This window comes from Ambystoma mexicanum, chromosome 4p (assembly GCF_040938575.1).
Source record: "Ambystoma mexicanum isolate Mex_15411 chromosome 4p, UKY_AmexF1_1, whole genome shotgun sequence".
Lineage (NCBI taxonomy): Eukaryota > Metazoa > Chordata > Amphibia > Caudata > Ambystomatidae > Ambystoma > Ambystoma mexicanum.
In genome coordinates this window covers 1,199,382,750-1,199,408,126 of record NC_090927.1, presented here as the reverse complement: position 1 = coordinate 1,199,408,126, position 25,377 = coordinate 1,199,382,750, and the positions used below count along the sequence as shown (strand labels likewise).

Here is a 25,377-nt window from a genome sequence, read left to right as displayed (position 1 = left end):
GGGCTTGAGCCAGCCCTTTTTGGCAAAAGCGACTACGTTCTTCTGCATCGGGATCCCTGTTCTCGCTGCGGGACGAAGCATGAGCACTTCAGCGAGGACCCCCTCTGATCGTTGCTTGACCTTGGGTTGAGGAAGGCCCAAGTACACTGCCAGCCCTGCAAGACGTTCATGGAAGGCCTTGGCTGATGACGGTGTGTCAGGGTCCTCCTCCTCATCATCATCTGTGTCCACTTGAGGGTCCGGTTGGTCTGGCACCGGTGGAGGGGTGCTGGGAGCCAAAGGTTGGGGTGTGGGGACCGGAGCTGGAGGATGCAGCAGAGGCTGGTACGGAACCACCTGCACTATCGGTTGGGGGGCCGGAGTGGGCGGCTGAGGCTGAACAGGGGCGCCTGAGCCATTGGTGGGAGCACGTCCCTGATGGCGTCCCCGAGGATGACCCCTATCCGAGGAGATTTCATGAGCCTGAAGAACCTTTAAAAAAATCTGTGCTCACAGGCCGTAGGGGTGGTAGGCGATATTGACTGGGTAGCATGCAGGTGCTGGAGCCATTGCGTACCCTGCCCATATGGACGCGGCAGAAACCTGTCCTGCGCAAATGAAGGGTAGGCTGTAGGCCACATACCTGGTTGAAACCAGTTTCACCTTGACGCATGTTCCTCCACCTGCTCCCTGCCTTGGTGCAGTATCGGGCGGATGCCAGAAATGACTGGCAGGGCAGTCATTTTCTCGAGCTGCCTTCCACGTGCCTGCATTGTGTTGCTTGGCTCACTGGGCCCAGCCTCATCCAGGACCATGAGGCCTACCCTGTTCCTCAGGCCGAGACCTGAAGGCGTTTCGCCCTCTGCGGATCTGCCGGTAGAACTGCATATAGGCACCACCTCAGATATGTTGCCTGTACTGGGGCATGGCCCCTCGGATGAAGACCTGGTAAAAGAACCTTCCGGTCCCCCAGGACTGTCACCGGGAGGATCACCTGACCCCTCGGCCTGCCTGCCAGTAGCGGATTTAGCCTCGGTACTCGTGCTGGTACGAGAACCGGATAGGATCCTTCCGCGCGGGTGAGTCCTTGGAAGTAGTCTCAGTTGCGGGGTGCGCTGGAAAAAAAAGTTACCCTACCGTGGGCCTGGAATGATCTCTGAAGAGCTCCCTCCACCTGGCTAGTCTGTTCTTCAGAGACTTTGAGGAAAGCGCGTTGCACGTGGTACAAGCTTGTCAACCATGGTCTGGGCCAAGGCAACATAGTCAGAGGGCGTGGGGGTCTGAAGTTGGAAAGAGTCCGTTGCAGGATGGACACCTGCTGAACCCTGTAGAGGTCGACATGCGCCGGGGAGGAGCGCGACGCCTGAGGACCGAGTACCTGGCTAAAAAGACAAAAAGACAGAAGAGAAGAAGTATCAGCGTGTGGAATTACATGGCTGAAGTCAAACTCAGGAGCGCTGGTGAATTTGGCCCGTTCCTGCCGATGCGGAAAAGGGGACTGAAGTGTGGCGCCGGAGGGTGGAGTCAGGGCAGTGCATGCTCCCAGGGCCGCACCCCCACACGCCTCTAAATTTAAAGGGGTAGACGTTTTTTTCTGGTGAAAAAAGGTTCCGTCTCCCGTCCCTTGGAAGGGACGCCCATGAAGTATGGAGGAAAGGGGACAGGACGTAATGAGTACAACTGAAAGTAGCCCCAAAGCCCGCCAAAAGACAGTGAACAAAGAAGGCAAACCTGGTTTGCCGCCCAAAGTAAAACACAAGAAGGACTTTCACAAAAAGAAATGGCGTATAAACCCGACCAGAGCCAAAAGAAAGAGTATTTGGTCAAGCAGGTTTAAGGTCGAGGCTAATATAGCCTAAAACAATACCACATTTATATAGTATAATCGCGGTAGAAAAGTTAGGGTAGATGCCACTGCCACCAGCCAAGTCTAAATGTTAAAAGAGCGAAACAATGCTCTAGGAGGTACAGATAAAAAGGGCTAAGGATTAACCCTTTCCAGTACTCCATGTAAGATGGGGTGTGTACTGGATCTGTGGTTAAATGACTATGTAAAGTAAATGGCAACTTTACCCTTTTCTGGGGGACAGTAGTCAGCCCCAGAAATGGAGTCGGTGGGAAGTTTAAAAGACAACCCTGTGTCACTGCACTGAAGGTGTTGTGTAACACACAAAAGAAGGGGGATACTGAAGTGGTGTACTCCAGAGCCCACAATCACAAAAACAGGTGAAATACACATGGAAAAACATGGGTAAGAGTGGGGGGAAAAGCTCTCACACTTACCAAGTGGGAAAAATAACTCCAGAAATCTAGCAAAGCTGCTGAGGGACTCACTAGGTAAGGTAAATTAGCCATTGAATGAGAATTCTCCCCAACACTCGCGCCCTCCCCCTCCCTCCCCACAGACTAAGGGACAAGAGGATTTAATCCACTCCTGGATGGTTCTCATACCTCTAGTCGGTTACAAACATCCTAGAGAGACCATCAGCATTTTGGTGGCGACTTCCTGCTCTGTGCTCAATGGAACAATCAAATCCTTGCAGGCAGATTGACCATCTGAGTAACTTTGGGCTTTCCCCTTTCATCTGCATCAGCCATCTCAAGAGTTGGTGGTCAGTCCGAATGATGAAGGTAGATCAATAGAAGTAGGGCCTAAACCTCTTCAGTGACCACACAATAGCAAAACATTCACGTCTATTGTTGCCCACCTTGTCTCAGGATCCTTTAACTTCTTGCTGATGAAACAAATGGGGTGTTCCCTACCTTTCTCATCTAGTTGATTAAGGACTGCACCTATACCTACATTAGAAGCATCAGTTTGTACAATGAAGGGTTGGTGATAGTCAGGAGCTCGACAAAAGGCTTTCTTTAGACCTTCAAAGGCTTGATTGCAATACTCATTCCACCTGACCTTTTTAGGGAATTTGGGAGAGGAGATGACATTCAAGGGAGAAGCTATGGTCCCATAGTTCTCTATGAAGTTCCTGTAATACCCAGTGAGACCCAAGAAGGCTCTCACTTGTGTGAGTAGTAGGGGTGGCCCAGTTTTGTATAGCTTGTACTTTGCTAGGCAATGGCCTTATTTCAACTCCTCCTACCTCATGTCCAAGGTAGACCACTGTACTCTTTAACATTTGCTTGCCTTTATGGTCAGATGGGCCTGTTCCAGAGCCTGCAATACATAGCCTAGGTGTTCAATATGTTCTTTCCATGTAGGGCTGAACACTGCAATGTCATCCAAGTATGCCATGCAGAAGTCCTCCATCCCATTCAGAACTTTATTGACCATCTTCTGAAATGTAGCAGGTGCATTCTTTAGTGTAAAAGGCATTACCTTGAATTGGTGGAGGCCACCTGGGGTGGAGAATGCAGTTTTTGCCCTGGCATGGTGTGTCAGGGCTATTTGCCAATAGCCTGACGTTAGGTCAAATGTACTGAGGTACTTGGCTGCGCCAAGTTGGTCCACCAGCTCATCTGTCCTAGGCAAGGGATGGGCATCAGTCTTTGTGACTGCATTTAGAGCTCTATAGTCCACGCAGAATCTAAACTCCTTTGATCCTGCCTTTGGTACAAGCACAACTTGGCTAGACCATGGGCTAGTAGAGGGCTCTATAACCCCGAGATCAAGCATCTTGTTGACCTCATTCCTTATATGGGTTCTTACATTGTCTGACATTTTGTACCCCCTGCTTTTGACAGGCAAACAGTCACCAGTGAGTATATCATGTTGGCCCAAGCCTGGTGAAAGTAAGAACAGGGGGGGCAAACTGATTTAACAGTAGCTTGCACTCATCCTGCTGGTCAGATGTGAGACTGGAAGAGAGATTAACTCCTTCCACTTGCTCACCTAAAGGTAAGCCTCTGAGGAGGTCAGGTAGAGGTTCACTCTCCACCTCCTCCTGAGCTGAAGCTAGAAGCAAATTTCCTATGTCAGGTCTAGAGACATAAGCCTTTAAACGGTTGGTGTGAAAGACTCTGGGAGCCTCCTTAGGATTGCTTAAGTCCACCAGATAGTTCACCTCTCCAAGTTTACCCACAACTTTGAAGGGTCCTATCCATTTGTTCTGCAAGGCACTCTGTTACAACTCTCCAGCAAGGTTCCTCTGCTTCACATTCCCGTGTGCCAATGCCCGCGGTGTTGCCCGAATTCGATACGCGCAACATGGAGGAGCCGGGAACTGCGAGTAGCATACTAGTGTCTCTCGCTTCTCATGCCGAGCGAGTAGCCACGCCCTCTACTTCCGGAATCGAATATCTGGCTACCCGGACTTCGGAACTACGCGTTGCTTCTCTAAGCAGAGTCGCCCTGTGCATCGTAAGTTCGCTACTTCTTCAATTCTGAATCTTTATAAGCACTTGTTAGCCAGACCTTTTCACTTTGCATCCTTTATTCATTCCTTTTTCATTCTTTCTGGATTATTAGATATCTCGATCCTCCTTCATACTCTGTGGATCTTCAGGAAGCTACTCCCAACTGTTAACTATCCCAGCAGCCATTGGTTTGTAGTTTCACTGAGCTTCAGCTAGTTTGTATTTGTTTCTTTTTCCACGCGGTTTTCCAGCACGCGTTAATCCTGTTTTTGTTTATTATTCTAACATTAGGACCCAGTCTTCGGAATCCTTTACAGTCTTCGAGACCAAGACCCTTAATCTGTGATTCGCTATCTTTTCCTTATACAACTGCTTGTTGGTAAGGTTCCATCCTTTACTTCATTTACTTCTTTCCCCACTCCGCCTGTGTCAAAATACATCATTCTTCCTGTACTCCATTAGGTTCTATACCAGCGCTCACCATCAGAGTGAAATACATAGATCTAGAAGTGACTAGTCCTGCCAGGGTAAGCCCTTTCTTTGCCCTCAGACTTTCAACTAGACTTGAGATACTTTATACTCAGACTTCCCTTTATTTACTCTGCCTTTACTAGAATTGTTCCTGAGAGAATACCGGCACCCACTAAAACTAGCGTGTAGACCTCCACCAGCTGTCTGCAGGAACCCACGCTCCCCAGCAGCCCATCGCAGGTTTTTTCCCCTTTTGGGGTTTTCCCCTGGAGACTCCACTCCTACCTAGCCTTTTGGCTGGGTGGTGGAGGGGTTTCTAGGTAATACTCTCCTTCTCCTCTTACAAGATCACTGACCTTCACAGAGGTAGGTGTTATTTACAACTGCCGAGAGACGTATGTAATATAAATTGCTTTATAATTATAAAGTTATAACACCCTCTGCCTTGTGGGGACCATAAGAACAAGCTGGTCTTGAGTAAACTCAACCATGTTAGCCTTCTGGTCATGCCAATGTTTGACCAGAGCTTGACCAGCCTTCAAGTTATCACTTGCCTCTGCCATATGTGTGACATTCTCCTCGGGAGACCTATCACATAGTCACTCACTCTGACTGGCTTGGGGAAAGGAGCACTCTCCAACCCCTCCTTAATCAGGGCTAAAGGTCCTCTGACTGGATGGCCACAAAGAAGTTCGAAGGGACTGAAGCCTACTCCCTTCTGAGGGACTTCTCTATATGCAAAGAGAAGGCATGGCAGTAGAAGGTCCCACTTTCTCTTAAGGGGTTCTTCTAAAGCACCTATCATGCTCTTCATAGTTCTGTTAATCCTCTCCACCAACCCATTGGTTTGGGGATGATAGTCAGTGGAGAACTTGTAGGTGACTCCACATGGCTTGCATGTAGTAGGACATAAAATTTGATCCGCTGTCAGATATCATCTCCTTAGGAAAACCTACTCTGATAAAAAATACCAAGTAGGGCCAGAGCCGTAACAGTCCTCATAGGTATGGCTTCAGGAAATCTAGTGGCATGATCCACTACAACCAGGATAAACCTGTTGCCTGAAGAAGTGGGAGGGTCAAGAGGACCAACAATATCAATCCCAACCCTCTCAAAAGGAACTCCCACCATGGAGAGAGGCACCAAGGGTGCCACATTCTTGGCTCCACTCAGGCCAGAGGTTTGGCAAGTGTGGCAGCTTCTGCAGAATTTGTCTACTTTTGAGCCCATCTTAGGCCAGTAGAAGTAAATAGAGCCTTTCCTTGGTCGTCTTAAAACTGAAGTGACCAGCCAAAGGTATCTCGTGGGCTAACTGCAGAAACTGGAGTCGGTTCACTAGAGGTACTACAAGTTTTTTTCATCTCCCGGGGTTGACTCAGTCGGTTCACTGTAGAAGAGGCCATCTTCCCAGTGCAACCTATACTTCCCAGGCTAAGTCCCATTGAGCTGAGAAGCTGCCTGTAGGCGAAGACCTTCCAAGGTAGGACACTCTTTGTCCCTTGCTGAAATCTACCCTGTTAGGCCCACCTTATGCCAGTAAAGACTGCAGCTCAGGATGGTCAACAGGGTCAAGATCTCCTACCAGAGTAAGATCTTCTTATAGATCTGATTCCTCCGTATCTAGCTGAACAATACAAGGTTGAACCTCACACTCCGCCTCAGCTGGTGGAGGGGTCACAGATGTGACCTTGGACAGCCTTGGAGATATCCTTCTGGGCACGGGAGTGCTTGCTGGCAGACTTGGGTATCCCCTTAGTCACTTTCTGACCTGCAATAGCAGTAAGTCCGTCCTGTGGACTTGGGGTGATAGTTTCCTCTATCGTCCCCAGGAGAGCCTCTCAAGGTCCTCTCCCTTGAAGACCTTGTGAGCTCCTGCTTCCTTCTGCTGGAGGTCCTAGGGGTACTGGACACAACTCCAAGAGTTTTAAGGTCATTACCCAGCAGGACCCTCCCAGGAACGTTATTCTACACACTTACAGGTATTCTGACAGTCATGTCATTACACTGGATGAGAGCTGGTAACTGGGGAACCATTTCCACAGGGCCTCCTGCTAACTTGGTTAGGTGTTTGGGTGCATTAGCAACATCCTCCACCTTGAAAAAACATTCATCAACCACAGTTATGCTGGTTCCAGTGTCTCTGATGGCAGGGGTTTCCGGACCATTCACACGAACACTATCTTTAGAATACTCTTTGGTATTATCTGGGATTGAGTTATAGACATCTAAGTTCTGTTGTTCCCAAAGACCCAAGGACACTAAAGAAACATTAGCTGAGACTCTCATGGGCTCATCAGCCAGTAACAAAGTTTCCACTGGCCATAGGTACTTCATCCACCCGGGAGAAGGCTAAGGAGGCAGTGTGGACCCCTGAAGGTTTACCCTTACATCTTTGACTCCCTTTCACATGGTCAGGCAACCCACAAACAAAGCATTTTCCAAATGCTCTCTGGAATTGGGGTTTGTTCTGATCTCCATCTGGTTTGGGGCGAGATGGTACACTAGCCCGATTCGGTTTCCCTTGTGGCTTACCTTGGTTATGTTTGGGGCCCTCTTTTGGAATGGAATTATTGGAATTCTCTTTGTTGTCTTTCTTTGGCTGCTTTCCCTCATCCTTTTTCTGAATTACCCCAGAATCCTTGTGAGTAGCCCTGTTGGCAACCCACAAGTCAGCAGCCTTAGCTAGTTTCTTGACTCCAACATTACAACATTACAAAATTCCTCAAAACTTCATAAGTGTTCACTTTGTAACCCTTAACCCAACCATCTAAGTTTTTCAAACATTCACACACCCAGGTAGCCCAAGGGGTACCATCATGCTTTTTGAGGGTTCTAAACCTCTTAAGATACTGGGAAGGGGTCTTCCCAAATCTAGCTATTAATGCTAGCTTCACACACTCAAAATCTTGTTTATCCTCCTCCCCCAACTCCATTACAGCTTCACTTGCAACAGAGGGAAGCCTAGAAAAAAGCCAGGGAATCAGCAGATTCCCTGCGATACCTTGAATCCCATAATTGTACTCAAACATTGCTAACCAATCCAAAACATCAAGTTTAGTCTCATGCATACCAATCATTTCCTTTGGCATACGGGGTCTCTTAGGGCTGGAAGAACTATAAGACTCTGGGAGAGAAGCATTTTCTACAATTTCTTCATCTCTAGTTCATGATTCAGCTCCATTTCTCTGAGCCTTAACTCTTGATGTTTCATGGCAGTTTGCGCATCAATACGTTTCACTTCCAATTCAAGTCTCATTTTCTCATGTGCAATAAACTCAGGAGTAGGTGTAGGACTTGTGGGGGTCCCTGTGGACAGATGTGCTTTCTGAGCAGGCAAAGGAGTTGTAGGGTTTCCTAACAAGGACTCATCTACTTCTTCTAAAGTAACACTCTTAGAATCAGAAAGATCAGTATCCACATTTGCTGGAGGGGTAGGCCCTTCTGACCCACTCCCCAGACTTTGTTTTCTCCATTAACTTTGCAAACAATTCAGATTTCTTTCCTTTACCAGAGAGACTCCTCTCCCTACACATGGTTCTCAAAACCTCAGCAGCGTAGTTCAAGAGACCCTCTTCAGTGTAGCTTTCCATATTTGACACGATTCTTAGTTAAATAGAATTAGCGTTGTTTAGCCTTGTGGTTGATTGAACCCAAGCAATAGCAGCACTCGAAGTGTAATCACTCTACTTCCAAATCCTCACCGCTGTACACCAGTGTTGGGCAGAATCCTGTGCAGTGCCCTTAGGGACCACTACACACAATTAAGACTACAAGTGGCAATACAAGTTTTACCTTTGGTACAAACCTGTACTACTATGTTAAAGTGGTAGCAGTAGCGGAGCAGCCAGGCTTATCTCAAGAGTATATGAGCACTAGTAGAGATTACACAAAGGGACCACAATTACTGTGACTAAAGCAAACACTGACCCAAGGTCTCGGGTAAAAAAAATATAAGTACATTTATTTTTAAACCGTTTGTTATAAACACGACAATTCTATTAATTCACAACCACACGTAAGGGAATAGTTTCTTACCTGTAACTCCATTTCTCCAGCATTGGTATCTTTCATGGATTCACATGCTTAGAATATTCCCCGTCGTCAGGCTGGGAATCCCCGGTACATTATATAGACCCTTTCCCGTAGGAAAACTTTTTCGACGCTTATGCGTCCTATCCACCTCGTTTTGTATCATGCGTGCCCGCGCCGTCAGGACGCCATGATATAAATACAGGACCCGCCCCCGCGCTCCCTCAGATGTCGGCCCCCAAAGTAGTGGGGGAACCAGTTTGCATGGCCAGGGGAGGCAGGCGGGCGCATGTGAATCCATGAAAGATACCAATGCTGGAGAAATGGAGTTACAGGTAAGAAACTATTCCCTTCTCCAGCATTGGATCTTTCATGGATTCACATGCTTAGAATAGATTACATAGCAGTACCATCCCGAAGAGAGGAGGCGTGCATGCAAACTCACATACTTTCCTCACAATGCCAGTTCTCTATGGTCGTGTACCCATCAGCAATAGTTAACATAGAGAACGAACAATATTCAATCATAATTGCAACCAGATCTAACCCCTCAACCGGGGTTTACCTTATTGGAATAGGTGTCGAAGCACCGCCTGTCCCATCCGAGTATCTTCGGCATGTTGTTGTGACAGGCAGTAATGGCGGGTAAAAGTGTGTGTAGCCGCCCAGGTAGCCGCCATGCAGATGTCCCCCAGAGGGACTCCAGACCACAGCGCCGTCGACGATGCCGCCGCTCTAGTGGAGTGAGCTCTTGGGCGTCGCAAAAGAGGCTTCCCAGCCTTGGAATGGCAGTACGAAATGGTAGACGATACCCATCTTGACAGTCCTTGCTTTGAAATGGCTTTGCCTTTAGCACCCAGACCATAGGCCACGAACAATTGCCTCGTTTCCCTGAAAGGTTGCGTGCGATGAAGATAAAACTTGAGAGCCCTCTTCACGTCTAATGTGTGTAACGTACGCTCCGCTCCCGAGCATGGCTCTGGAAAAAACGTAGGTAAGACAATAGAGGAATGTTTATGTAACACTGAAGGCGCTTTCGGTATGAACTGTGGGTTAGTGGCAAGGACCACCTTGTTCTTAAAAAATCTTAAGTATGGTGGGTCTACCATTAGAGCTTGGATTTCCGAAATACGTCGGGCTGAAGTGATGGCCACCAGGAAGGCCAATTTCCAGGACAAAAACTTTAGAGACGACGATGACATTGGTTCAAAAGGAGGTTTCATAAGAGACGCTAACACCAGATTGAGGCTCCACACCGGAGGAAATGTCTTCTCGGGAGGGAAACTCCTGAACAACCCTTTAAGGAAGTGCTTAATCAGGCGGTCGCTGAATAATGGTGCGGAATGTCGTTGACGTGTAAACCTGGAGATGGCGGCCAGGTGTACTTTTATCGACGACACTGATAAGCCCTTTTGAGCTAAGAACAGCAAGTATGGAAGGATCTGTTCCGGCATAATCGACTGCGGATCCAAACCTGGTTGATCCCCACACCACTGACAGAAACGCCTCCATTTGTACGAGTATGAAGTGTTTGTGGAAGGTGCTCTTGCCGCTTGCAGAATACGACACTCCTCCGGAATCGTTAGCTGGCCAAATTCGGCGAAGTCAGGAGCCAGGCCGTCAACTTGAGGCTGTCCGGGTCGTGATGCCAGACGATACCCTCCTGTCGAGACAGAAGGTTGGGGATCTTCCTGAACCTCATTGGCTCCGCCGCAGCCAAGTGCAGCAGGTCTGAGAACCACACCTGTCTGGCCCAATACGGGGCTACCAGAATCACCCGACATGGGTACTTGAGGATCCATTGCAACGTCCTCCAGATAAGAGGAAAAGGAGGGAATGCGTACAGGAATTTGTTCGTCCATGGGAAGGAGAACGCATCTCCCAGTGAGCCCTGCTGAGGCCATCTGCTTGCATACTGCGGGCATTTTCTGTTGTCCTTCGTCACGAACAGATCGATGGAAGGATGTCCGCACTTCTTGAATGCATGCTGTAGTTGCTGGTCATTCAGCACCCATTCGTGAACCTCGTTCATTTCCCTGCTGAGGGCATCTGCCTCCACATTTCTCACGCCTGGTAGGTGGAACGCCAAGATTAGCATGTTGTGTTGCAGGGCCCAATGCCAGATTTTCTGTGCCTCCGTCGACAGGGACCTGGAACGTGTTCCTCCTTGTTTCCTTAAGTAAAACATTGTAGTCGTGTTGTCCGTCATGACACGCACCACAGAGTCTCTCAGTTGAGGAAGAAAAGATTTTAGAGCCCACCGCACTGCTCTCAGTTCTAGCAGGTTGATATGCAGGGAGGACTCTTGTAACGACCACCGGCCTTGTACTTGTAACGTCTCCAGATGAGCTCCCCATCCGCTCAGCGATGCATCCGTCACCACCGTCTTCTGGAACTCCGGTTCCACCAGAGGCATTCCTTTCGTTAGATGAGTAGAAACTCTCCACCAGCGGAGTGCTTGTACCAGTTGTTCGTCGATGACCAGTCTGTCTGACCAGCGACCTTGGCTCTGCATCCAACGGTCCGCTAGAAATTCCTGGCAAGGTCTCATAAACAGACGGCAGTTGTTTATCAACGGAATGCAGCACGACATGGTCCCTAGCAGGGACATGTATTTGCGCACCGACACCCTGGTACCGCATTTCCATTCCGACGCCTTGCTTTGTAGCTTCTGTATTCTTTCGCTGGATGGTTTTACAAGGCCTGTGTGCGTATGAAACTCCGCTCCTAGAAAGACCAAGGTCCTCGAGGGCTCTACGGAGGACTTGCTGAAGTTTATCGCGAAGCCCAGTTCCTGTAAAAGGGACATCGTGGCCCCCAGACTGTTTCGTGTTTGTTCCATGGACGAGCCTCTGACCAGCCAGTCGTCTAAATATGGATAGACATGGTGACCGTCCTTCCTTAAATGGGCCGCTATGGGGGCCAAGCACTTGGTGAACGTCCTGGGGGAGGACTTGAGACCGAACGGGAGGACCTTGAACTGAAAATGCTTTTGCCCGACGACGAACCTTAAATATCTCATGTGTCGTGGACGTATTGGGATATGAAAATATGCGTCCTGAAGATCTAGCGACGACAGATAATCCATGGGTTGCACTGACCTGATAACCTCCTGGAGCTTTAGCATTTTGAATTTTGAGCTCTTTAGCCATTTGTTGAGTACCCTCAGGTCGAGAATGGGCCTCCATTTTCCATTTGGCTTCTTGACGACGAAGAACCGGGAATAAACCCCTTGTCCTTCCTGTGCCACAGGAACCCGTTCTACCGCTCCTTTTTGTAGCATAAGCGCCACCTCTTGTCTTAGAACTCGAAGGTGGGGCTGGGCCGAAAACACTGGCGGAAGACTTGGAGGCTTGTTTTTGAATTGCAGCGCATGACCCATGCGAACCGTGTCCAGAACCCATCGATCTGTGGTGATGCATTCCCATTGGTCGATATGATGAGACTCGACCCCCCAGGACGTTCCGAAGGCCGTCATTGGTTGCTGGTTTGCTTGTCCTTCGTCGACGAGGGACCCGAGCCTCGTCGTCTGGAGGCTTGATAATCTCTGCCTCTACGTGCCGACTGGGATGCCCGTCTGTAGCCTTGTGAGGAGTATGAGGGCCTGTTAAATCCACGGTCCCTAGAGGCTCCAAAGCGGGAGTTTCCGGAGGCGCCCCTGAAGGGGCGAAAGGAGCGAAAACTTCTACCTGTCTGGAGGGCGCCAAGAGACCTAGCGGTATCCGTGTCTTCCTTCATCCCCTTCAAGGCTTCATCAACCTTGTCTCCAAACAGATGTTCTCCTTCACATGGCATGTCTAGAACTTTGTACTGGACTTCAGGTCTAAAAGTAGTACATTTGAGCCACGCTTGTCGACGAAGTACTACGCCATGATTGATTTGTTTGAACCCCGACTCTGCTAGGTCCACCGCAATATTAATTGCATGGTTCGAGGCCTCCTCACCATCCCGTACTAGTAACATGGCTGCTTTGCGATGTTCTTCCGGCAGGTGTTCTAGCAGAGTCTGACAGTGGCTGTGATGTTAGACATTTTGGAGTGGACTCCGGAGCTTTAAACTTTTTCTCAATACGCCCCTTAATAGCCGGTTCCGAGAACGGATGACGCATCGTCTTGAGGCCTTCTTGCCATACGTGGTCCAGGATTGGGATGGCAAATACCGATTTCCTTCTTTGACCCATGTGATCAAAAAGAAAACAATCTTTTTTTTGCTCCTCAGGAATTAAGCCGAACTCGGAACACGCTTTCCCCATCATTGCATTGAAGGCTCCCACATCATCCGGAGGAGATGGTTGTGCCTGGCTCCTCGTAGACTCTACCTCTACATCCGAATTCCATGTTGGGTCTCTCGACGGTGACAGGGATGTCCGACCCTGAGTCACCTCGTATAGAATCGGACTCCGATAGCTCACCCTCCTCCTGCACTCGAGGACGATCCTTCACCACCTGGGAGGCCGAAGGGCTTTTGGTCGTCGTGCGAGCTGCTTGATCTTGTTCGTCGACGGAAGGTGCAGAAAATATCGACGAAGTGCCAAGCTGAGGGATCTGCGTATCCAGACGCTGCAGGAGCTTCTGAAGTGTATTAAGCACATCCAGAGACAAAACCGTCTGGGGGGTCAGCAACGTCGAGGATAGAGGGACCACACCCCCACTCGCAGTCGACGTATTGGAAGGCCGTAGGCCCAAGTCCGACAGCTGCATAACCATGTCACCTTCTCCATCCACCGACGACCCCGGCAAGGCCGTGTCTTGCAGCAGGACCTCAGGGGGGGCCGGTTCACAAACCTCTGGCTACCAGGCCATAAATTGAGTCCCCGTCGACGAAGGAATCCCCACCGCTGCTGCCTGAATAGTAATCGGCATCGTCAGCGATACCGGGGTCGACGAGCCAGTCGCCGGCACCGAGCCTTTAGACTTCGTAGCCGATTTCGTTGCCGACTTCCCTGCTGAAGCGTCTCGACTCACGGAAGACCTAGGACGGTCCCCTGAGGAGGATTTTGATGCCGCTTGCCTCTCCGTCTTAGAGGATGAGGAGGAGGAGGAGGACTTTTTGTGTGATGAGGAAGACCCAGCATGCTTCCCCGCATGCTTGTCCGCAGGGCATTTTTCGACAGGCCTCACCTTCTTCGAGGGAGGTTCCGACTTGCTCCTGGAGGCCGTGGAGCCAACTTCTGATGCCGGATAGGCACCCGCTCCGTCGTTAAGCCAGTCGACCAACCTTCTTTTCCGGTCTTTAAGGGTTTTTTGGGAGACACCCTGGCATATCTCGCATGTATCCGCCGTGTGGTGCGGGTAGAGACAGTAGATACAATCCATGTGGGCATCACCTTCATAGACTTTTTTGAGTCCACATGTCGCACAAGGACGGAATAAAGCTTTTCCGGACATATTTTCTTCAGAACGTAACTTCGCCGAAGCGAAAACACAACCTAACTTTAATTAGCAGTAACCGCGAGGATCCCACTACTTTGAAAGACGGTTGAAATCTGAGGGAGCGCGGGGGCGGGTCCTGTATTTATATCATGGCGTCCTGACGGCGCGGGCACGCATGATACAAAACGAGGTGGATAGGACGCATAAGCGTCGAAAAAGTTTTCCTACGGGAAAGGGTCTATATAATGTACCGGGGATTCCCAGCCTGACGACGGGGAATATTCTAAGCATGTGAATCCATGAAAGATCCAATGCTGGAGAAAATATACTACAACCAATTAACTTTGTACGGTATAACTTCAAGGTAAGTACCCTATGTTTTAACGGACTGGTGTTGTGAAAAAAGACGTTACCGGGAATACATTTCCAATCACTTTTTGACAGTAATGACAGTTCAGTCTTACTAAGGAAACGCGTATCCGCGGCAAGAAATGTTACCGGGGCAAAAACACACTTAGCACCTGAGATACCCAGAGAGAGTTGGGGGGGAAAAATCATAGGCAATAATTTTGTCAAGGCAGACAGAATCAGAGAACACTTATAGACAGAAATTCAAGAGTCAATAGGCCGGAGCCAGTGTCAAGTGGAACCGGGTTCCTGTTGTCGAGGATCACACAGTCAGAGAGTTCACGATTCAACATAGCCAGGAGTACTTCGATATTGTCAATGGAGGAAGCAAAAGTTATAAGGAGGGAAGATAAGGACAAGTCCTATAGGAGGAGAAAAAAGGGATTCACCCGATTTCCTCAAGCAGAACACAGTACCTTATTCAATGAAGAAGCTGGTGCCACGGCAATTGTTCCAGGTAGTTTCCTGCAGACTCACGGTGCCTGGAGCTTTGGCAAGAAGGAGGATGTCTGGAGGGGTCTGCACCACACAGGGCTGAGGCCGGCAGCAGCGACGGTGAATAAAAGGTACGTTCCTTAAAAACAGGGGAGGCTCTTCAGATGGCTATCCGGACGACTACAGCAGGGTGCAGCGATTTCGACCATGAAGAGGATCCTCTGGCTGAAGAAGATGAGCTGGTTATCACCACCAGGCTCAAGGGAAGAAGACTGGATCTCCTCTAGTCGTTGAAGGGTAGATCGCTTAGGACTGCAGCAGGGCTTCACCGGAACGGGATAGTTGCAGCAGCCGACTTCTTCTCTGCTTCTCTTCGGTTCCTTGTAGTTCCAGTGGCGACTGACTTCTAGCCCAAGACCCTGCCTTTTATGCGAAAATCCCCCATTCACACAGAGCCTGGCTGTCAATCACGCAGCAGGGGGGTTGTCCAGCCCTGACAACCACCTCAGCCAATCATGGTAAAGTGTGACTTGGGTTTCCTAGGATACCCTGTGCAGGGGGTGACTACACCCCTCCCTCACATTCAGCCCACCTAGACACCCAGGCGCCTGGAGGAGGGCTTCTTGGCAGAAGCCCACCAAAAGACAGTGAACAAAGAAGGCAAACCTGGTTTGCCGCGCAAAGTAAAACACAAGAAGGACTTTAACAAAAAGAAATGGCGAATAAACCCGACCGGAGCCAAAAGAAAGAGTATTTGGTCAAGTGGGTTTAAGTTCGAGGCTAATATAATAGCCTATAACAATACCACGTTTATATAGTATAATTGCGGTATAAAAGTTAGGGTAGATAACACTGCCACCAGCCAAGTCTAAATGTTAAGAGTGAATTAATGCTCTAGGAGGTACAGATAAAAAGGGCTAAGGATTAACCCTTTCCAGTACTCCATGTAAGATGGGGTGTACTGGATCTGTGGTAGATTGACTGAGTAAAGTTAATGGCAACTTTACCCTTTTCTGGCGGACAGTAGTCAGCCCCAGAAATGGAGTCGGTGGGAAGTTTAAAAGACAACCCTGTGTCACTGCACTGAAGGTGCTGTGTAACACACAAAAGAAGGGGGCTACTGAAGTGGTGTACTCCAGAGCCCACAAGAACAGGTGAAATACACATGGCAAAACATGGGTAAGAGTGGGGGAAAAGCTCACACTCTTACCAAGTGGAAAAAATAACTCCAGAAATCTTTATCTGTAAGAGCCTTCTTCCATTGAGCTGTTGGGGCCAACCAGTTTGCCAATCGCCTTACAGTATCTGCCATGGCTGAATCGCCAGTGCACTGCACTCGGAGACCGGATAGTCAGGCACCCATCCACCACGACCGCGATTTAAAGGAGCATACCTTTTAATCCGATTCGGCATCACCGCGGCTGACTTCTTTCGTGGGCAGTGCAGTAACTCGAACCTTCCTCCACGAGAGCCTCTCTTCCTCTGCTGGACAACCCGAACTGCAGAAACTGCCAGGAACCACCACCACCGTAGGAGCCGCTTCCACATTTTCAGGTACATTGTTCCGCCAGGCCTCCCGTTTTGCGGGGTATTGCTAAAGGTGTTTTAAATCCTTCACCTACCTCCTGGGTTGGCCGCCCCGATCGACTAACATTATCTTTTACCTTCTGCACCCTCCTTTTGAATCGTTAAACGAAAGACTTGACTGCAGCTACTGGAACACTTTGATCCTGGGCACATTGCCCTTTACCACTAACTCTGGCACAGGCCTATGGACTTTGGCTAAATCTGTTACAACTGCCTTCACTAGATTGCTTTTCATCCTCAACTGTGTTGGTGCACCAAAAACTCTTCTCACCACTCTTCCTTCCCTCTTAAGTATTGTTGAAGTGCCATTTCGCTTGGTTTTCACCCACGTATGACTATTGCTAAAGTGCTACCGTGCCTAAACTTGTTCAAAATCCACTTGGGAAGTGTTGCTAGAGTGTTGAAGAGCTCAACTCAGTATAACTTGTCCTTTCCCTCCCTTTTGAGAAATTGTTAGAGTGCCATTTCTGCTTCGTTTAAACTGTGCCATTTTGCTCAGTTTTCACTCTGGCTCAAACTTGTCTACAATTTAATTAGGCAGTTGTGCATACTTTTCTTGACTACTTTAGCTTGCTTGAATACTTATGATTAAAGTGTTGCAATAGAAGTGTGTAAAATAAATATATATATTCTTTTTTATTCAAAGCTTTGGTCAGTGTTTCCTTGTACCATAGTACTGTAGTACTATTGTGTAAACCCTGAATACTGCTTATCTCCCTCTCGAGATAAGTCTGACTGCTTAGCCACAGCTACCAACTAAATCTTTGTGGTACAGACTGATACCAAAGGGGATTTATTGCATATACCTGTAGTCTTAATCTTCTGTAGTGCCCCCTAAGGGAACTGCACAGGATTCTGCCTAACAGGTGCCGATTGACTGGCTGGGCCAAGTGCGTCTCCCCTCCCCCCCTTCTTGGCCATGGCAACTACATCTTCCTGCATCGGGATTCCCATTTTGGTAGGGGGTCTTAGGGTGAGGACTTCTGCCAAGACGCCCTCCTCAGGCTGCTCTACCTCGGGCTGCGGAAGGCCCAAATATTCTGCCAAACCTGCAAGGCGTTCGTGGAAGGTCCTGGCTGAAGATGGTGTCGGGGTCCTCCTCCTAGTCAGTGTCCACCATAGCGTTTCGAGTGTCCGGGACTGGTGGAAGAGTGCTGAGTGCTGTGGGCTGCGGTGTGGAGACCGGAGTCGGTGGCTGCTGCGGAGGCTGATGTGGAACTGCCTGTACTGTGGGAGGCAGGGAAGCCGGAATCGGAGGAGCCAGCTGGGGCAGCAGTGGCTGAGCTGGGGCCTGTGGAGGAATGACTGTGTGCCTGTGGGGTGACCTGGGGGAGCATGTCCCTGATGGCATTCCGGAGGATGGCCTCCATCTGGGGATTTTGCATCAGCCCTAGGAACCTTTCAAAGAACCTATCTTCGGAGGCTGTATGATATTGACGGAGTGGCTAACGGCAGCTAGGGGCGGGGCACACTCTGCCTAGGGTACAGGGGAAACCTGCCCTGCGTTGCTGATGGATAAACTGCAGGCCACACACCTGGTTGACACCAGTCCCACCTTGTGACTCGTTCCTCCACCCGCTATGCCAAAGGGGGTATCGGACGAGCAGCCATCTTGTCTGGCGCAGTGGCCATTTTGTCAAGCTGCGTGCCGAAGTCGTGATGCCTGGCTCGTTGGAACCACCCCCGTCCAAGACGCTTGGTGTTGGAACATAAGGCCTATCCCGCACCTCAGGCCGTGACCTAGAAGGTGTTTTGCCCTCAGCAGAGCTGCCGGTAGTGCTGCATGAAGGCGCCCCCTCTGAAATGATGCCGGTAGAACCTTGTGGTCCCTCAGCACTGATACAGGAAGGATCCGGAGACCCCTCGGCCGTGAGGCCGGCAGCTGCGCTAGCTTTGGTATGTTTGCTGGTGCTAGAACCCTAAAGGTTCCTCCCGGTCGAGTGCTTCTTTGGGAAGGAGTCGCCTTTACAGGGTGCAATGGTAAATGGAGGCCTTTCCTTTGGCCTCAAGCGATGTTTGACGAGGTCCTTTAGGGTCCTCCAGAGGCGACCTCTGGAAGAGCTCCCTCCACCTAGCTAGCCTGTTCTTCAGTGCGCATGGAGTCAGTGCGTTGCACGTGGAACAACCTTCCCAGCTGTGGGCGGAGCCAAGGCAGCGGAGGCAAAGGGCATGGGTGTTGGATTCAGGGAAGAGTCCCTCGCAGGCTGGACACCTGCTGAAGTCGATATGTGCCGGGGAGGAGCATGGCGTCGGAGGACTAAGTACCTAATTGAATAGAGAAAGACAAAGATAGAACACTATCCAGGGAAGAGGGCATGGTATTACATGGCTGAAGCCAAACCCAGGAGCGCTGGTGAATTCGGCCCATTCCCGTTGATGCGGAAAAGGGGATTGAGGAGTGGCGCTGGTGGGCGGAGTCAGGTGAGCGCATGCTCCCATGGCCGCGCGCCTCTAAATTTAACGCAGAATATTTTCTGGTGAAAATGTTCCGTCTCCCGTCCCTCGCGAGGGACACCCATACAGTATGGAGGAAAGGGTACGGGATGTAAGAGTATTGCGTGATTGCGATTCTGGTTTGGAAAGCGTTGTATCTTGCTGTGGTACAAATGATAAGCCTTTATGTAGAATCTGTATTTCTGCTTCCGATAGCTCATGTCTGGAAAGATTCATGATCAAAGAAAGTTTGGTTGTGGGATACCCCAGCCGGGCTGCGTGTTATCCGTGGCGAGTTTGTCTGCCATCTTGGTCTTCCTCCGTTTCCACGCTTGCCTAAAAGAATTACTGCTGGGTCCCGGATTACTTGCCTGCTGTAGAGAGGTGTTAAACAGTGCTTGTTGTGGGGGGCGTTGATATAGGCCCAATGGTCCAGCCCTGGGGTCGTCATCTGAGCTGTTGCTGGAATAGTTTGATGATCCTGATCGTGTGTTGGAGAATCCTCTGGTGGCTGATTGCGTATTTTGTTGATAAGCATCCTTTCTTGCTCGTTTGGCTTTGAGGGTGTAGTAGTCCTCGTGCTGTATGGATAATTGTTACCATGCGTAAAACACAGTCAAACCCTTTTTTAGTTTTGAAATCTTCTTGGTCATATTGATGTCTTTGAATTCCTTCATGGTGGCATCGAAGGCTAACTTGGTGGTGTAATTTTCTAGAATGATCTGATCCTTGATGGTCTCTAGTTTTTCTTGCCATTCTCGCATCAGGTTCTCAGACACGGTTTTGGCAGTGTTGATGAGAATAAGGCAAATCGCATTTGTTTGCGATAAAGGAGCAGCCTTTTCGAAATTGAAAATTGTCCATGAAGATTCTTGGTTCTAGTCGGATGATAAGGCCATTAGGTGCTGCATGTGCTCTCAGATATTCGGTCATGAGGGCACCACGTAGTTCAGTTCTTATCAGTCTCTTCCTAAGGACTTTTAGGAATTAGGAACACAATTTTGTGCACCCCTGAGGCGCATTTTCAAGCTTTACGGATGCTCATTGGTTTACAATGACTCCGCCATAATGAATGGCGGGTCTAATATGTTTTTGTGCTCTGGCAATACACACTAGAACACTTGACACAATTGTCCCAATACCCCTACATACATGGGCTTTGAATGGATCCTTTGCACCTCCATAGTGTTGCCCATATAAAGCACAGTAACAAACTATAGACACTCTAGATTAGTGCCTCATCTGAAGTATTACTCTGTTGTGACCATGCAATGATTGATCACGTAAGCGAGGGGCTATAAGAAACATAGTCCATTAGCCCCCCTCTCGTGAATACGTCACCACTGTGCATACAGCGTTGTCTAGCAACACTTGTCACGCCCAAAAACAGCGGGTGTAATACACCATGAGAAACAGATGCAAGCTCACGCTAACTTACACATTAGAATGCAGCAATTCTGTAAAAAACTGACGTTGCGCCTCTATACCTGTAAAAATGTGTAAATGAAAATGTAAGACAAAAGAATAAAGAACTTTCGCTGAAACTGGAGAAGACTTACAGCCTAATGACAATGCCTTGCAGCCTTTGCTATTCCAAAATGGCCACCACATTAGGGAGTGCATCCCCAACATGCCCTCTGGCTGCGATGTGTAAAGAAAAACATGCAGCTAACGGTGCTTAGCAACCTCGCTTTGTTTGCCCACGCAAGCCACACCGTGGTAGCAGGAACCATACGTCTAGCGAGGAACTCCGTCCACCTGACGGTAAGAATAATGTCCATTAACTGCATTACGGCACTGCGAGTGCTCTTATCACTCCAAGTAATGGGCACTGCCTGCACTAGTCCCCGATGCCACTGTGGGCATAGGGATCGATATGCAAGTGAGTGTGTCGTGTGTATGTCGCACCAAAGGAACAGCCATTCAAGAAGTACGATACCCTCCCGAATTCGGGATGCGAACTAAATTACTTCCTTATCTAAAAAGCAGGAACGAGTCCTATCCATTGACACGTTCAGTACGGCAGATCATACCCAGCAATGTCTTTTTAACTATGGGCTCTGTCCGCATCAGCCCCTCAGTGCTGTTTACACTATTGGTATGAGGGATGAAGCGGGCCGCATGTTTAGTACACATGCCAGCTCCACAAACAAACATACCGCAGGGACTATACTTTACCACAGTGCGGGCTGAGCACTCGAAGCCTAAATGAGAACGTGCAGCTTGTGAAGTCTCCATGATTTCAAGAGGATGCAAGTATATTGCAATTATCCCCCTTTCTTCCTTTATCCCTCCCCTCCCCTACCCTGGTGCGATGCATAACCCACATCTGCACCGCAGAAATATCAGAGACCAACCGCCAAGAAAAGGACTTCTCTTCTTGCCCACACCTATACGCACATACTGCAGAGCTGGGGCTTGAGGTAATTACCATGTGTATTCATTTTGTCATGAAACAGCATAATCTACTGTTGATATACAGAGAGAACTGGCCTTCGAGAGTCACATGGGAGGAAACCATTCTGGGGGACATGCCCGTGGGAGGGCACCCAACACGGGGAACAGGTCACCAACTGATTCTTTTTGTCTCTGAACATAGTCTGGCATTAATTGCTTAAGAAAAATCGTGCCCAGCACTACACCTAGGTGAACATTTCTTTTTAACTCTTCCGAAGGCTCGGCATGGACGTCCCATCCTGTCCGATGGACACTGACTGATGGCACACTTAAAAACACGGGTCCTGAAGATGATGACTGCACTGAATGCGTCATTGAAACCGATCGACCCCTTTTTTGCAGGATATCCCTGAAGTGATTTGGTGATACGGAATACGTACATTAATTACCTATGTTGATTGTTTTACTGACATACAATGGATGATATCTGCCGGACTAATCTGGTCAGACTAGAAGACAGGAGCTAAAGATAGGAGCAACCAGTATAGTAGCCTATCTGTTTCAGATAAAAACCTTTTTTTAACGTTCTCCAACGTATTGAGTGACACCACACCCACTGTCCTGCACTTTGTGCACACACTTCACAGGAGGTGAATAAAGAAATGGCAAAAAGTCAAAAGGAAACGTTCCTCTGTGAAATGTCCATACTGTGAAGAAAAGGACTTGGATACATTGTAGAGACAGGGATAGACCATCTACTGCCTTTAGATGGGGGTGGTCCAGCTTTGACCTGAGGACAGCACTGCCCAAATGGGATAGGTTTGCTTCTTACAAGGAATAGTGCTAGCAGACACATTTATGGTCTTCCCTTGAAACACTCATGCTAAAAAGGATACATGCTCTATATCTGTTTGTGTGTGATATAACATATTGAGTACTTAACAGTAGGGTTTATACCCCCTAAAGGTGTATTCAACCAAAACCGTTTTCCCTCACAATTGTTTTTTGGATCTCCTAAATTTCTGCCCATCAGGTGAAAGTTTAGAAATCCATCTCAACAGTGCAGTACAAACACCAGACCCATAATCTGTGAGCAACATTCTCAAGAGAAAGTCAAGATCTAATAAGGAAGTCAAATACAAATTCGGAGATGTGAAGTAGATGTTCAGAGAAGCATGCTGAGCATGCAAAAAAATGTAAAAAAGGAACTGAGGTTACAGAGCAGGGTGGGAGTAGTTTATACCAATGGCGACATCAGAGTCCAATGCTGCACAGTGCCCTACCAATTTAAACGTTTGAGATCTGCTTAAAGCAGGGAGAATATATCTTAGATGAGAAATTTGTGGGAGAAAACAATCGGTCAGCATGTTTATTATTTTAAGAGCATTAACTTACCTCAGAGTTCTGCGCAATTTATCAACCGGGCAAGAAGGAAGGGCAGAGTCAGTGATGCTGGGATACCAATCTGCCTGTAGTTGCTACACATCTCTGAAATGAGCACTTATTTTTCTTAGCTATTTTACAACTTGCCACATGATACTGTAGGTCATATGTACTTTGCGTAAAATGCATTTTCATTAAGCACAGATCCTGTGCATTCATAACAGGAACCCTGGGTTATTTGCCTGCTTTGCATGTAGTAGTCATTGAAAATGAATATCAAAGCACTGGTGGAGGGGCCAAGCACCATCAATGTTGCAGCAACACGAGTACTTACCCTTCACCAAGGACAAAATTGTCAGGTTTAATATCTCCATGAATTATCCCAATGCTGTGAAGCTGTTCCACCATGTACAGAATATTTATGGTAAAGTAGATGACCAGGGCCTGCGGCATTACCTTTTCACTTAGTTTTTTGTATAAATTTAGAGCATGCTGTGTAAAAAAGAAAAAAGTTGTAAGTTCAGAATTAATACTGAAATATTTGACAAGACAATTGTGCTGACATCACATTAGTGGAAGGACTTGGCGACCACATGGTCAGTCAGACCAGAAACTAGCATTTTTTAAAAAAAGATTTTTTTATTCTTTTTTTTGTAAAACATAAATAACTTGAACAATTCCACACCCCCAACTCGGCCCCACCCCCTCCCCCATTCCTCATTTTCTCCCCTTTATTGTTTTACGAGCTTACAATGTCCATTATTCGAATGTTGTGAGGGCACCTTTGTAGCATATAGTCACTTTGAAGGTATCTTAATGTTTGGTCCCAGTCCTCAAATTCTTCTAAGCCCCCCTGTAGTTGGTAGGTTACCCATTCGAGGGATTAAACATTCCAAACTTTTTGGAGCCATTCGAGTATCGTGTGTGCTTTTTTTTCTCTCCCCATCGCTGGGCGATCAACAGCCATGCTGCTATTATGAAGACCATGAAGCCTCTCTTTTGTGTCTTTGTGAGGTTCCCCGGATCTGGGTCTCAAATCCCCCCCATCCATACCCTCTCCTGGAGTAGTTCTGTGCCTTGTATCATCTTGCCCACATGTTCCCCTACCTCTTTCTAAAATAGTTGTATTATCGGGCATGTCCACCAAAAGTGTTTCCAGTCTTTTTTCTCAGTAAATCCTCTCCAACACTTGTCTGATGTTGGAAAACATGATATGCAGTCTCTCCGGTGTGTAGTGCCACTGCAGGAGAATTTTTGCCACATCTCCCTCAGTTGGATCGCGTGTGTAAATTTGGTGATTATTCCCCATGTATATTCCCACTGCTTGATCATTATGGTTTCCCCTAATGTTCCATCGAATTTCCTCCCTCACCGTCTTCAGTAATCTATAAATATTCGATACTAGTTTCACCTGTCCCTTATTTGTCGTCAAGTAGACCTCAAACTGTGTCAGTTGCCTGGTGGCAGCTTGCTGCAATTGGGATGTTGCCAACCAAAGCTGAAGTTGTGTGTAACTAAATTTGTCTTTCCCCGTTAATCCCAACGCCTGGGTACATTTTTGCCATGTCCTCAGTTCCCCCCTTGATACATCTAATTGTTCGACACCCTGCCTTGGCCCATTTCTCAAATGAGTTTCGCCCTAACACCGATTGGAAGTCGGGATTCCCATGAATTGGCATTAATGGGGCGGGAGAGGTTGATAACATCCCTTGTTTAAGTGCTGCGACCCATATCTCTAATCCCACCCCCACCACTTCACTGATCTTAACATTCGGGTTTCTATGATGACTTTTCATGCATAGCAGTCCCAGGAGTGAGGGAAGCCGCTACCGCCCTATCCTGCTCTGCCCAAATCCGTTGTGGGCTCTCTGCACACCATTCCCTTAGAACCCTCAATTGGACTGCTTCATAGTATCTGCGAAAATGGGGAAATGCCAAGCCACCCTTATTTCTCGGTGCTGTCATGGCTATTCTCAAAAGTTTTGTTTTTCCAAATATATGTTTTCATTGATTTGTTCAGGGATTTAAAGAACGTTTTTGGTATTCTAATTGGTAGTGCTTGAAAGTGATACAGTAACTTGGGCAGCACCACCATTTTAACTGCTACCATTCTCCCCCACCAAGATGTTTTTAAGGGGTTCCACATCCCCAAATCTACTTTCACTCTCTAGTAGGTCCGGGTAGTTTGCTTTATCCATTTGGCTCAAGGTGGGTGTCAATGTTCTCCCCAGTTATGTTACTCCTGTTTTAGCCCATTTCAGATGTAGCTCTCTAGATATTGATTACACAATTGCTGGGTCTTCGGTTAAGTTTAATATTTCTGACTTTTGTCGATTGATTTCTAATCCGGATATTGCCCCAAAGGTATCTATTTCTTGCATAAGCGCAGGGAGGGATTTTTCCGATTTCGTTAATGCCACTAGCATGTCGTCCGCAAACACCATTGTTTTGAGCTCCCTTCCCGCCATCTGCATTCCCTTTATCCCTTCTGCTGCTCTTATTCTGGCAAGTAGTGGTTCCAGGAATGGCGCATATAATAAGGGCGACAGCAGGCATTCCGGTTTCATACCTC

General features: G+C 48.2%; 1 protein-coding gene across 4 annotated transcripts in view; it reads right to left on the bottom strand.

The window, feature by feature from the left end:
- BUB1 (BUB1 mitotic checkpoint serine/threonine kinase) overlaps nucleotides 1–25,377 on the bottom strand; it is a 1,594,853-nt gene that overhangs the window by 89,871 nt on the left and 1,479,605 nt on the right. For all 4 annotated transcript variants that reach the window (XM_069606846.1, XM_069606848.1, XM_069606845.1 and 1 more), the window contains one exon: nucleotides 23,140–23,297. In XM_069606846.1, coding sequence (XP_069462947.1) covers nucleotides 23,140–23,297 — 158 coding nt within the window. The remainder of the gene's footprint in view (nucleotides 1–23,139; nucleotides 23,298–25,377) is intronic.